Source organism: Vombatus ursinus, unplaced genomic scaffold (genome assembly GCF_900497805.2).
Source record: "Vombatus ursinus unplaced genomic scaffold, bare-nosed wombat genome assembly UNPS02009062.1, whole genome shotgun sequence".
In the NCBI taxonomy this organism is placed as follows: Eukaryota; Metazoa; Chordata; class Mammalia; order Diprotodontia; family Vombatidae; genus Vombatus; species Vombatus ursinus.
In genome coordinates, this window is record NW_020948840.1 from 2,312,657 (window position 1) to 2,326,123 (window position 13,467).

At 41.2% G+C, this 13,467-nt stretch overlaps 1 protein-coding gene across 2 annotated transcripts in view; it reads left to right on the forward strand.

Moving 5' to 3' along the window:
• The first annotated feature begins 4,451 nt into the window (after positions 1-4,451).
• Positions 4,452-13,467, forward strand: part of ATP6V1C2 (ATPase H+ transporting V1 subunit C2) — a 67,569-nt gene continuing 58,553 nt past the window's right edge. The window contains exons 1-3 of one of the 2 annotated variants that reach the window (XM_027850302.1): positions 4,452-4,742; positions 7,167-7,328; positions 10,751-10,818. In XM_027850302.1, the coding sequence (XP_027706103.1) occupies positions 7,197-7,328; positions 10,751-10,818 (200 nt within the window). In that variant the 5' untranslated portion in view covers positions 4,452-4,742; positions 7,167-7,196. The remainder of the gene's footprint in view (positions 4,743-7,166; positions 7,329-10,750; positions 10,819-13,467) is intronic. The other variant, XM_027850303.1, reaches the window with a different exon arrangement.

Here is a 13,467-nt window from a genome sequence, read left to right on the forward strand (position 1 = left end):
TAGATTTTAAGAATCAGAGCAGTGGCTAGATTAGAAGAATCCCAGCAGTGGCTAGATTTTAGGAATCTGAGCAGTGGCTAGATTATAAGAATCTGAGCATCTTAATGGAGACAAGGTGGACCTTATATACAGAAAGACTGTGGGAGGGACCTAGGAGTGGCCAATAAATTGGGGTGAACAGAACTGCTGGGACCCGGACCTCGTGGCCAAGGGAGAATGGAGCCTACCTAGGATAAGGCCAGGCTAGATTAACACAATTGGGAGATTGAGTGTAGCCACAATGAAAGGCCAGGTGATGGGATTATAGCCTCAGGCAAATGCCAGAGATTTGGCCAAGTGGGAAATTTCAGGGTTTTTCCTTTCTGGGGTCTAGATCCCATCAGAGGAAATGGAGTCCAGGGCAGTTAAACAACTTGCCCAAGGTCTTGTGTGTATCAGAGGTCAGTCTTCTGTTTGATTCCAGAGCTGGTGCTCTTCCTATTGTACTGGAAGATATAGGTGGTATTCATAATGGGCAGAGAAGTTGTCTTGTCCATGGGTCCAGGTAATATTTAATAGACAACCAGAATAAAAGCAGAGGTGACGTATTTCCACCTCTAATTCCCTTTCCCCACATCTCAAGTTTCTTCTCTGTAGACAGAGTTGAATGGATGAGGACTGCCAAATTCCTTTTTAGGGCATTCAAGGACCTCCAAAACCTAATGTTACCTGTTTTCCCAAACATTGCATATTATCACTCACTCTATGCTCTAGCCAAAATGGACTAGTCTTTGTGCTCCCTTTTCCTTCTTCTACAAGTCTCTTAAGTTGTTTCTTATGTGTGGAATGTCCTCCTTTTCCATCTTCACCTGATAGTTGTTTCAGTCATGTCCTACTCTTTGTGACCCCTTGTGGGGTTTTCTTGGCAAAGATACTTGAGTGGTTTGCTATCACCCCGTTAGTACCCATCCTTAAAAGCCCATGTGCTACCTTACCCAGGAAATCTTCCCAGATTCCCCTATTAATAGTGATCTTCTATCTCAGAGTTTAGGGCAGTTGGCTGGCACATTGGATGGGGTGGGGAACCTGTAGCCTCTAGGTCACATGTGGCCTTCTAGGTCCTAGGGTGCAGCGTTTTGACCGAGTCCAAGTTTTACAGAACAAATCCTTTCATTAAAGGGATTTGCTCTGTGAAGTTTGGATTCAGTCAAAGGGCCACACTTGAGGACCTAGAGGGCCACATGTAGCCTTGAGGCTGAAGTTTCCCATCCCTGGATAGAGTGTTAGGCCCAGAGGAAGGAAGAGTCATCTTCCTGAATTCAAATCCAGCCTCAGACACTGACAAGCTATGTAACCCTGGACAAGTTACTTAACCCTATTTGCCTCAGTTTCTTCATCTGTGAAATAAGCTGCAGAAGGAAAGGGCAAACCACTCCAGTATCTCTGCCAAGAAAACCTCCAATAAGGTCATGAAGAGTCAGATATGACTGAAAAATGACTGAACAACAACAAATCTCAGAGTTCACATGATGCTTGGTTTTACAGCTAGATTCTACCCAACTGAACAAGAGTTTATATTAAAGGCCTATATTTGTAAGCTACAATATTTTATCTGGGGGAAGCATAGCTAAATAGCAATCCATGTGAAAAAAGATCTGGGGTTGTTAGTGAACTGCAAATTCAACATGAGTTGGCAGTGAATTATGGTAGCCAAAAAAGCTAATGCCATCTTAAGCTGTATTAGTCAAACAGAGTGTCCAGAAAACAGGAGGTGACAGTCTCATTGTACCCTGCCCTAATTAGACCATACCTAGACTACTGTGTTCAGTTCTGGGTGCCACATTTTAGGAAGGATATCGATAAACTAAAGAAGTGGACTTTCAGAGAAGGTTGTTCAGAGGGTAACCAGGATGGTGAAGGGATTAGAATCAATATCATATGAGGACTGGATAAAGAAATTGAAGATTATTAGCCATCTTCAAATACTTTGAAGAATTAATATTTGGAAAGGGGATGATTAGATTTAGGATTATGGAATCATAGATCTAGACTTGGAAGAGACTTTTGAGGTCATCTAGACCAAGCCTCTCATTTTATAGATGAGGAAACTGAAACCCATGGAGTTTAAGTGCCTTGCCCAAGATCAGGCAAGCATAAGCATTAGACGATTATTGTTCTTGGTTCCAGAAGGCAGACCTGGAAGTGATGGGGCAAAGGTGCCAAAAGATAGATTTAGGTTTGATCTAAGGAAAAATGTTCTAATAATTAGAGCTGTCACAAAGTGGAATGTGATGCCTCAGGGGGTACTGAGTTCCTTCTCACTGTAATTATTCTAGCTATGAAAGGATGAGCACCTGCTGAAGATGTAGAGGGATTCCTGGTCAGGTTGAAGATGGACTAGGTAACCTTTGAGGTCCCTTCTAACTCTGAGATTCTATGATTCTTTAATCAAATCTCCTGGCATTGATTTCTGTGTTTTGCACACTCAAGGTACTTAGTAAATGTTTCCTGAATGAATAACTCAGTTGTTCTAGTTATATTGTGAATTATAGTTATCGGTATTTTGTCTCATCTTCCTAATTCCCCTAAGGGTAAGCACAAGTAATCTTTGAACACCAGGTGTCAAATAATTGTTGTTGTATTGATTTAAGCTGAATTAAACTGTAAAATAGCTATAATGCAAGCAGAATTTAGGGGGACATCATTAGTGTTGAGTAGGACACAATGGGACTTTTGGAATAGAGACCTTCTAGATTGGAATCCTACATGTGACCCTTACACATGTGAAGATGGACACTTCTCCAGGCTTTAGTTTTCTCACCTCCAAAATAGGGGGAAATAATCTCTGTGACCTCACACAGTTGTGAGGATCCCTTAATATAAAGTGCTTTGTTGATGGTTAGTTTTGCTGGGCTGACTTTCTCTGTCTCTCTGTCTCTGTCTGTCTGTGTCTGTCTGTTTCTGTTTCCCTCCTCTGTCTGTCTCTGCCTTTCTCTCTCATTTAAAGGGACAGCTTGCTATGCTTGGAATGTTTTACCTTTTTGGTTCTGCCTCCTGGCTTCCCTGGCTTCCTTCAAAGCTTAGGTCAAATCCTACCTAGGGCTAAAAGCATTTTTCCTATAACCCAGCCCCCTCTAACTTCACTCTTGTCCCACCCCCACCCGCCAAGCTAGCTTTTCCTAAGAGTTTACTGCCAGTTTAACATATATATATATATATATCTGTTTGCATCTGTTTGTTTTTGTTGTTGCCTTTATTTGTATGCCCAGTGCTTAGCACAGCACCTGGCAAGTAATGAGCTTAATAAATGCATGTTGATTTGTTGACTTCCTGTGTATAGGACAGTGGAGGACTATATTCACAAACGAAGTTGATGCTAAAAATTAAAGTTAACAATTAAAAAAAAAACATAATGCCTTCAAAGCGCTTTGGGGGCAGGGTAGGCCCCTGTTCAGTAAAAAGAATCCTTTGGAGTCTCTGGACCTGTGTTCAAAACCTGTCCCTTTGAGGTTTTTTCCTCATTTATGAAATGAAGGAGCTGGACTGGATGACCTTCTAAGTTCCCCTTCGGTTCTTACAGAACATTTAAGTTCCATGTAAATTCCATGATTAGGGCAGCTAGGTGGCACAGTGGATAGAGCACTGGGCTTGGAATAGGAAGACCTGAATTCAAATCCAGCTGCAAACACTTCCTAGCTATGTTACCCTAGCCAGGTCACTTAACACTGCCTCAGTTTCCTCATCTATAAAATGAGCTGGAGAAGGAAATGGCGAACCACTCCAATGTCTTTGCCAAGAAAACCCCAAAGGTGTCTCGAAGAGCGGGACACGACTGAACAACAACAAAATTCCATGGTTATCATTTGGTAGGAGTGTGTGTGTGTGTGTGTGTGTGTGTGTGTGTGTGTGTGTGTGTGTGTGTGTGTGGGTGTGTGTGTGTGTGTGTGTGTGTGTGTGTGTGTGTGTGTGTGTGTGTGTGTGTGTGTGTGTGTGTGTGTGTGTGTGTGTGTGTGTGTGTGCGCGCGCAAACGCAAGCGCAAGCGCATATTGGTCTAATGATCCTTCCTCAGACAGCTGTGTGACCTAGAATAATTCATTTAACTTTTCTTAGCTTCAGTTTCCTCACTTGTAAAACAAGGGGCAATAACATCTTTAGGATTTCACAGAGTAGTTGTGAAGTTCAAATGAGCTAGTGTATGGAAGACACTTTGCAAATCCTCACTAGCTATATAAATGCCAGCTGCTGTTATTCTGATGATGCCCTGGTAGCCTAGGAGTTTAGGATGGAAGGGGGAGAGGCCAGGTTAGTCGGAGAGAGCCAGCAGGGGCCCTGCGCCAGGCGACCTGGTACCGTATGCAAATCCGCAGGTAGGTGGGAGCAGTTGAGCCACTTCCCGAGCTGCTGCTCGGGGATAAAACGCCAGGCGGTCGGGGCGGGGCCGGCGGGAGCAGCTGGAGCCTCAACCGCCTGGGAGCCGGGGCTCGCGCGCACCCGGGACTGATCTGGGCAAAGAGGGTAGCACCTGCCCTCCAGCGACCCCGGCAGCCAGTTGCGGGAGGCAGCCTAGCACGCCCCACTCCCACCCCAGCAGTGCCCGAAGCGACTCCCCGAAGGCCCGGAGGTGCCCTCACCCCAAGGCTGCCCAGGCGGATTGAACGCATCGTCCCGAACCGGAGCTCGCGTCCGCCTCCCGCCTCCAGTCTCTCTGCTCCCCGTCCTTCCCATGCACCCTGGAATGCGAGCCCCCTTCATTCTACTCCAGGTAAGAGCCAGGAAAAAATTGGGAAAGTGTTGCCGAGAGAGGGTGGGAGAAGAAGGGAGCCAGCGACTCGGGAGAACCCAGACCATTCACGATCTGGAAACAGGTAGAAGGAGGAAAGGAAACTTCCACCCACGTTTATATTGGCTTCAGTTTTACTCTAGGGACTCGTTCGCCGTCATTTCTGAGTGGGAAGTCCAGGATCCAGGTAGCTCACATTTCTACGGCTTTTTCAGGTTTACCAGTCTCTTTTCTCACTACACTCCTGTGAGGCAGTAAACGCAGGCAGTATCATCGGTTTTTGACAGGCAGGGAAATTTAAGCCCAGGGGTGAAGGTCTCAAGGCTGGTAAGTATCAGAGTTCAAACTGGAACCCCGTCTACCAAACAAGACCACTACATCTCCCTGCCTCTCGTAGGAAACTATGAGGCAACTCTTAAGTTTCTTTCCAGCTGACAATCTTTTGAGTTGTCACATCAACACTAGGCAATTCAGTTTGCAGGTGGCACCTCTTCAGTCCCCTGAGAATAGGAGCAATCCATCCCCAAATTCTTTGCAAGGAAGACATGAAAAGGCAATTGGGGTTAGTTGATTAAAAATTGCCTCAAAGCATTAGATATCAGTTTATTTTAGGAAAATTCAGGGCGTTTTTTTTTAATCCACATAGCAGAGCCCTCTTTAACTCTCACCTTGGTCATCTAAAAGGAGGAGGTACTTGAGAGGATGGAAAGCCAGATAAACACCTAGAGGGAGGGGAGACAATGGAAAGAAGTAATGTGTGTGGGTGTATTTGTGTTTGAATGAGCAGAACTAATAGGTTTTAGTGGTAAGACACTTGGGCAGAAATTTCTAGGTACCTGGGGTTAGAAGCCAGGCTGACTATAAGCTACTTCTCTAAAACAAAGACATCCGAGGTCCTCTGTAGAACAGATTTTAAGGGTTTTTCTGAAGAGACTAACAAAGGCATGTTCAATTATGTAGGTCTGTAGTTATCATTGATGTTAGAACTGCAAGGATGAATAGAAAGATCATGTATTCCACTCCTTTAACTTTAGAAACAAGGAGACTGAAGCACAGAGGGGAAATGACTTGTTCAAAGTAAAAACAAACCAAAACAAGACAAAACAACAAAACAAAACAAAAAACAATCACTAAATGTTAGAGCCAGAATTCAAACCCAGGCTTTTTGACTCCAAATCTAATAATTATGCCACTAAGGTTTTTCTTTCCCAATGGAGGGAAATCTCATCTCTATTACTCCCCTTCTCCCCCAAAATCAGTTTTTCAGGAAGCAGATGCAATCCATTAAAAAGGTGGATATCATGTTAAAGGAACATCAAGTTCCCAAGCTAGGCCTCCTGATTATTACAGGTTTTTATGAGGTCATATGGGCATTTGTCACTGGAATGGGGTGGAGGGAAAGGAAATGGAAAACCTCCTTCTGCTCTTCCACCTCTACCACCACCTCTACCTCCTCCTCCCCAGGAACTAGTTGGAACAACCCTGAGAAAGAAGACACTGCTAAAGCCTTTCACATTCAGGACGCCAAACTTCTGACTAGTCCAGTTCTCATAGCTTTTGCGACTAGGTACTTCCCATCTTTAAGACTGCTTTAGAACCATAGAATTTAAAGTGGAAAGGAGGCACAAAATTTTAGAGGTGAAAGGGACCTCAGTGGCCATCTAGTTCAATCCATACCAAAGTGCAGTATCTACTACAGCATTCCTGAAAAGTTGTCATCTAGCTTCTGCTTGAAGACCTTTCAGAACCAGTCATCTCTTGAGACAGCTGATTATACTCTTGAGAAGTTTTAATTTTTCCTTATTGCAAGCCTGAATTTGCCTCTTTACAACTTCCATCCATTGTTCCTGGTTCTGCCCTCTGGGGCCAAACAGAACAAGTTTAACCCACCTTCCTCATCAATCAGTAAATCAATTAATAAATATTTATTAAGTGCCTGCAATGTCCCAGGCACTGTGCTAAAGGTTTCAATTATTTGTTTTTTTGTCCTTCTGAGTCCTATTCTCTGAGCTAAGTTTCCCCATTTCCTTCAACCAATAAGCATATGACTTTAAACTCACAGCCTTTCACCATCCTGGTTGTCCTCCTTTGGACTCTTTTCAGTTTATCAAAGTCTATACTAAACTATAGTCCAACTCCATCATTTTACAGTGGTGGGACCTAGGGCCAGAGAGAAAGTGACTTACCTGAAGTCATCACAATGATTCTAACCTTGGCTGACTCCAAAGATTTGAATCCAAATCCAATCTAAGGGTATTTCTCCATGCACTATACCATATCTACCTGTGACAGGTCTAATCCCCTTAATCCCATAGATCTGGTACTAGGAAGAAAAAAAAGCAGGTAGGAAGGTCCTTACACTTTTTTCTTTTATATGTTGATTTTCTGTTTTGTATGTTTGCTCAGTAACCTTGACTAAAAGGGAAGACTTCAAACATGTCGTCAGAATTTTGGTTAATTTCTGCCCCTGGAGATAAGGAGAATTTGCAGGCTCTGGAACGGATGAACACAGTAACCTCCAAGTCTAATCTGTCCCACAACACCAAATTTGCCATTCCGGACTTCAAGGTAAAGTCCTAGAAATTAGAAGATCTGGGGAGGGGTGGGAGAGAGGAAAGAAAAAAGCAATAATTAAGGAGAGGGAGGGGAAAGGCTGCTCCTCATTTTAGTACCCTGGAAGAAGAGAGTTAATTTGATTTTGTGGAAAGAGTGCTATATTATACTGTAAGGATCTGAGTTAGGATTTAGGCAAGTCACTTAACGTAACTGCCTTAGTTTCCTCGAGAGTAAAATGAGAGGGTTAGACTAGATGACTTTATGGTCCCTTCCCACTCTAAACCTATGATCCTATAAAAAGTGAGATGGTACTGTGAAGGCCATCTATTATGGATGGTCCTTTGGAAAAATGGAAGATAGAAATGGTCATCAAGAGCAGATGGCCGTAGGATTCTAGATCTTGAACTGGAGTGGGTCTCAGAGGCCATCGACTAACCTCCTCATTTTGTAGATGAGTAAACAAAGGTCCAATGAGTTTAAATGAAAGGGTTACACAGGTAGTGTGCATCAGAGGCAAGATTTTAACCCAGAATCAGCAAATTTTCTCCTACGTCACATATGCCAATGGTGTGTGATAGAAATGTCTGATTTTACAGAACTTGGAAGATGAGGAGTCAGTCTTCAGATTAATTGTGGTATCATGGGAAAGGATGGATAACAGAAGGATCAGAGAGACTTTCTGCAGAATAGCTAACAAACTTTTGGATAAGGAGAGAGCACTATCTCCCAGTTGTGGGCGGGTCCCATTAAAGGTAGAACTAGCTAGCTCCAAAACTTGTTTCTTCCCTGTTGAAAGTTTTCTAGGAAAGTCTGCTGATTGACTGTCAGAGTTAAACTCCTGGTTTGATCTTAAATTCCCATTCTAATTCCTTCTGGTAAAGACTAATAACATGCTATAGTTTGGAATTTGCCTTGTTTGTCTCCAGCCTTAAGTGTACTTTTGACCCACTTTAGGGAAGGTATGAAGGAAAAGAAATTCAGTGTTCATGCCCAAGATCACTTTTTGGTTCCCATATGCCTTGGCATTAAGTAAATGTTCCCATACCCTTTATTCAGTATGAAAAGGAAAACATTCTTGAATTCACAATGCTTAGTTGCATAAGACTTTTTTTTTTGAGACCAGATCTCTCCCTAGCACACCAGGCTTTAAGTACAGAGGCCACTCACAGGCCCACTACTGATCAGCTCTGAAGCTTTGACCTGTACTGTTTCTGACCTGGCCTCCTTGGGCAACTTGGGGCCCTTGTGCCTTTGGGGTTCACCATACTAGTGTCTGACTTAGCAGAGACCCTGAATGGCTTTAGCCCTATCCTAGCTCAGAACTCCAGAGCTCAAGTGATGCACCAGCCTCATTCTCTCCAGTGGTACGGAAGTGTGTGTCACCCTGGCCTGGCAGAAATAATTTTACAAAATCAATTAATTCCCCTACCTCCTTGAGTAACTTCTTACATCAACTAGGTGCATACATCCCTTCACAAGATGAAAGTGAGAACTGAGAGATTGGAGTCACTTGCAGTGGGAAATAAACAAAAACTCCCGTTTATATAGTGCTATTAAGGTTTACAAAGCTTTAGCCAATAGAGTAGCCCTTAATATCTTCATTATATTCAGAAGAAGAAACTGAGGCTTAGGAAGGTACTGACTTGCCTAGTGTTACACAGCTAATGAATGTCAAAGCCTGAACTTGAACCCAGTTCCTTCCAAACTGGAAGTATAGCACCCTTTCCACTCTATCACATTGCTGAAGTAAACCTTAAGGAGATCAATATATATTAGCACAGTGATTTTATCTTGAAAGTAGGTCTATTTGTCAAACTGCCTTATAAGGCAGACTACTGGGGACAGGGTAATCCACATTTAATATGATTATGCTCCTTACCTCATAGGATTTTGTTGTCAGAAAAGTGTTCTACAAACCTTTAAAAAACACCATAGAAATGGGAGCTATGGATGCTTAAGAAGTAGTAAGTGAACATCTGGAATCAGTCAAGCAAACTTTAATTAAGTGCCTAACACAGGCTCTAGGCACTGTGAAATATAAAGAGAAAAGGAAGAAAGTTCTTTGCTCAATCAATCAATAAACGTTAAGCATTTGCTACGTGAGCTTACATGTACACACATACACGTGTATATGTACATTACATACAAAATAAGTATAATTTACTTTTGAGAGGCAGGCCACTAGCAGGTAGGGGAAGAGGAAAGAGTTGTAGAAGTAATGATTTAGATGTTTAAAATAATGATGTGTACACCAACTGCTCTTAGATCAGGGGTTCTTCAGTTTTTTATTTGTATATCATGGATCGCTTTGGTAGTCCAGTGAAGCTTATGGGTGCCTTGGAATACAGTTTTACTGCATAAAATAAAATATATAGAATTATAAAGGAGACTTAATTATATTGAACTACATTTTTTTCAACATTTGAAAAAGTTCCAGGACCCTAGATAAAGCACCCTTGTTCTAACTTCTGCCGGAGCTCAATCTTCCTTTATTTCAAAAATAGAGACAAACACAGGAAATCCCTTCATATACTATTAATCTCATTTAATAGACGAAGAAATTGAGGCTCAGAGAACAGCATAGATTTAAGACCTTGGAGGTCCATAGTCCAATGTTCCTCCATTTTGTAGACTTGGACACCAGGAGCCTGAGATGCTAAGTGATTTGCCTGAGGTCACACAAGTAGAAGAAGCCCTGAGTTCAAGTCTTTTTAAATAGAAATAGGTGGGGGAGTGGGGAGGGAAGACCCTTGGGGAAGAGAAGCCTTATTACATCATTTTATCAGAGATAATTGGGCATTGTTGTACATACTTTTATTCCTTCTTTAATGCCTTTGGTGAGCTGAAGGAATGTTTGTAAACTTTCAGAATATGTTAAGAGTGTGGCTGCCCCCAGGATGACCCTAAAGGTGCCCCACCCAAGCCAGATCCTTTATTTGTAACAGCCAAGAAAATTCAAGAAGGTGCTAGTTAAAATCACTAGAGATAGAAATGCTTTTTAAAATTTAAGTTCTCAATTTGATTGTTAATTTAATAAACAATAAGTGTCTACTGTGTATACAGGACTATGCTAGTTTCTGACTGTACAAAGACAAAAATAGAAATAGTCCCTGCAAGGAGTTGACATTCTACTAAGTTTTCAAGTTTGCTTCCACCGATATCTCTTGCTGAAATCAAACAAATTGCAAAATTGCATTTTTCTATTCAGTGAAGAAAATGAGAAATAGGACCTACCACAAGATAACATGCAGTCTTTCCTATGGGAAAAATATGACAGTGGGGAGAACCTAAAGTCCCAAGTTTCTATTATTAAAGATTTCTAATCAAGTTTCTAGACTCTGGATTAATTTATCTAACAATGAATGGCTCTAAAAATCACAAAGCATCTTTCCCGTAAATCTTTTGTACATTTAATTTATTTATACTCTTTACAGGTGGGGACCTTGGATTCTCTTGTTGGTCTCTCAGATGAGCTGGGGAAACTTGATAGCTTCGCTGAAAGGTAAAATAGTCCTTATTTACTACATACAAGTGAGAATCTGACATTGTTTTTAGAAGACACAATGTTCTTGTATTAACTGAACCTATACCTGTCTAAACCTGGTGGTAGTATACCAGCATAGTGGACAGAGGAGACTTAACCTTTTTCTAAGGGCTGCAGGGTCATCCTGGTAACTCATTTGCTTAGATAATGTGTGCCTAAAGAAGACCATAATTTTCAAGGCAATTATCTTGAAATAAAAGTAGGACTCTTAGCATTAAGCTCTGGGAATCAAGAAGTTTTCTTTCCTTCTAGAAATAGCCCTGAGCATTGTTTAGAGCTGTAGTTTTCCTACTTTTTGAGGTGATGAAACGCCCTGCATTTGTTTTAGGACACAATTCTGACTACCAAATGCTGTGTGGAGCAACAGTCTAAGAGGGAGGACAGTGGATGTAGCTTTGAAATGTGAAAATCTTGGGGTTCCAGGGAACATAGTTGAAAAATGATTGGTACTTATGGTTGCAGTTATATGATAGGCATTGGGAAATCTCTCTACCTCCCTACCAATTGCCTAATAGCATTGTTATTTGTAACAATGGTAGTAAGTAATATGTACCTGTTTGCAGTATGTGGGATACTATATATAACAGCTCTAATCTTGAGGGATTTTACAATTTATGAAACCTGGAAAAAATTGCTTTGCAAAGAGAAGGCACTTGTTAATTGTTTATTAAATGAATGATTGAGTGAATAAATGTTTTGCATTTTGCTTATCTGTAAAATTGGGTGATTCTATTTAGCTTTTGGTCTGGTTAGTGAAGTATTGTGAAGGTGAGGTGATAAGATCAGGGTACTTGCTTTGGGAAATTCTAAGGGAAAAATGATCAGCATTTTCCATAATTTGGGGAGGGGCAGAATGATAGCCTAGAACAGTTCATAGGATTTAAAGCTAGAATTAAACTCAATTAAGCAAACATTAAGTACATTTTATGTTTGAGTCACTGTGCTAGGTGCTGGGGATAGGGCTATGTCATTAGTATGGAGAGATTCTGGTGAGGAAACTCCACCTATCAATTCAGGTTGACACCTCTGCAACTCGGAGTCATCTAGAACACTCAGAGGTTGAGTCACTTGTCCAGTCACACAACTAGTATATAGGAGACCCAGGTCTTCCTGGCTTAGAGGCTGGTTTGTGATCCACTATGTCACACTGCTGGGGATACAGAGACAAAAATGAAAGTCTTTGCTCTGGAAGACCTTCTATTTATTTGTGGGTGGATGGGACTGTAGAAATGATCTTTTACTCATTTTACAGATGAGATCATGCAATAGTAAGTGCTTAATAAATATTATTCATTCATTCATTGGTCCAATCATCTATCCATCTATTCATTTAAAGTAACAGAACTGAGATTCAGACTGAGGTGGTTTGATGTCATCTCTGTGCTCTTTTTCTTTTTTTAACTATATTACACTGCCCAATAGTTGATAGGAAGTACTAATGTTACCTTAAGATGTTCTAATAATTAGGTACTGCTGTAGCAATTGGCTAAAATTCTTTTTTTTTTAATAATTTTTTTAGTAATTTATTTATTTTTAGTTTTCAACATTCACTTCCACAAGATTTTGAGTTCCAAATTTTCTCATCTCTCCCCTTTCCCCACCCCAAAACAGTGTGCATTCTGAATACCCCTTCCCTCAATCTGCCCTCCCTTCTATCATCCCTCCCCCTGTTCTTTTATCCCCTTCCCCTTCTATTTTCCTGTAGGGCAGGATAGATTTCTATACCCCATTGCCTGTATATCTTATTTTCCAGTTGCATGTAAAAACAGTTTTTAACATTCATTTTTAAAACTTTGAGTTCTAAACTCTCTGCTTTCCTCATTCCCGCTCATTGAGAAGGCAAGCAATTCGATATAGCTTATACATGTGTAGTCATGCAAAACACTTCCATAATAGTAATGTTGTATAATACTAACTATAATTCCTTCCATCCTACCCTGTTCTCCAATTTATTCTATTCTCTCCTTTGACCCTGTCCCTCCTCAAAAGTGTTTGCTTCTGATTACCCCTTCCCCCAACCTGCCCTCCCTTCTATCATCCCCTCCCATCCCCTTTCCCCCTATTTTCCTGTAGGGCAAAATGAATTTCCATATCCAATTGAGTGTGTATGTTATTCCCTCCTTAAGCCAAATCCAATGAGAGTAAGACTCATTCTTTCCCTCTCACCTCCCCTGTCTTCACCTCTACTGTAAAAGCTTTTTCTTGACTCATTTATGTGAGATAATTTACCTCATTCTATGTCTTCCTTTCTGCCAGTACAATTCTCTCTCACCCCTTAATTTTATTTTTTACATGTAATCCCTTCATATTCAACTCACCCTGTAGGCTCCCCCCATATATATATGTATATATAAATTCGCTACAATTCTGGGTAGTATGTTCAATGTACCAGTGGAGTATTTTGTTGTCTCCATCCTACTATAAAGTTTCTTCTGTGTGTGTTTGCCATCTAGCTTGCTTGTGATGCTATGCAATTGTATTAATAAAACCTATCTAGATAGAGGTATGTGAGCATGTGTGTGTACACACCATATAATATAATTATAATCACAGATTAAGAGCTTGAAGGAGCTAAAGAGAGCTGGCTAATTAATCTCCTTGATTTTA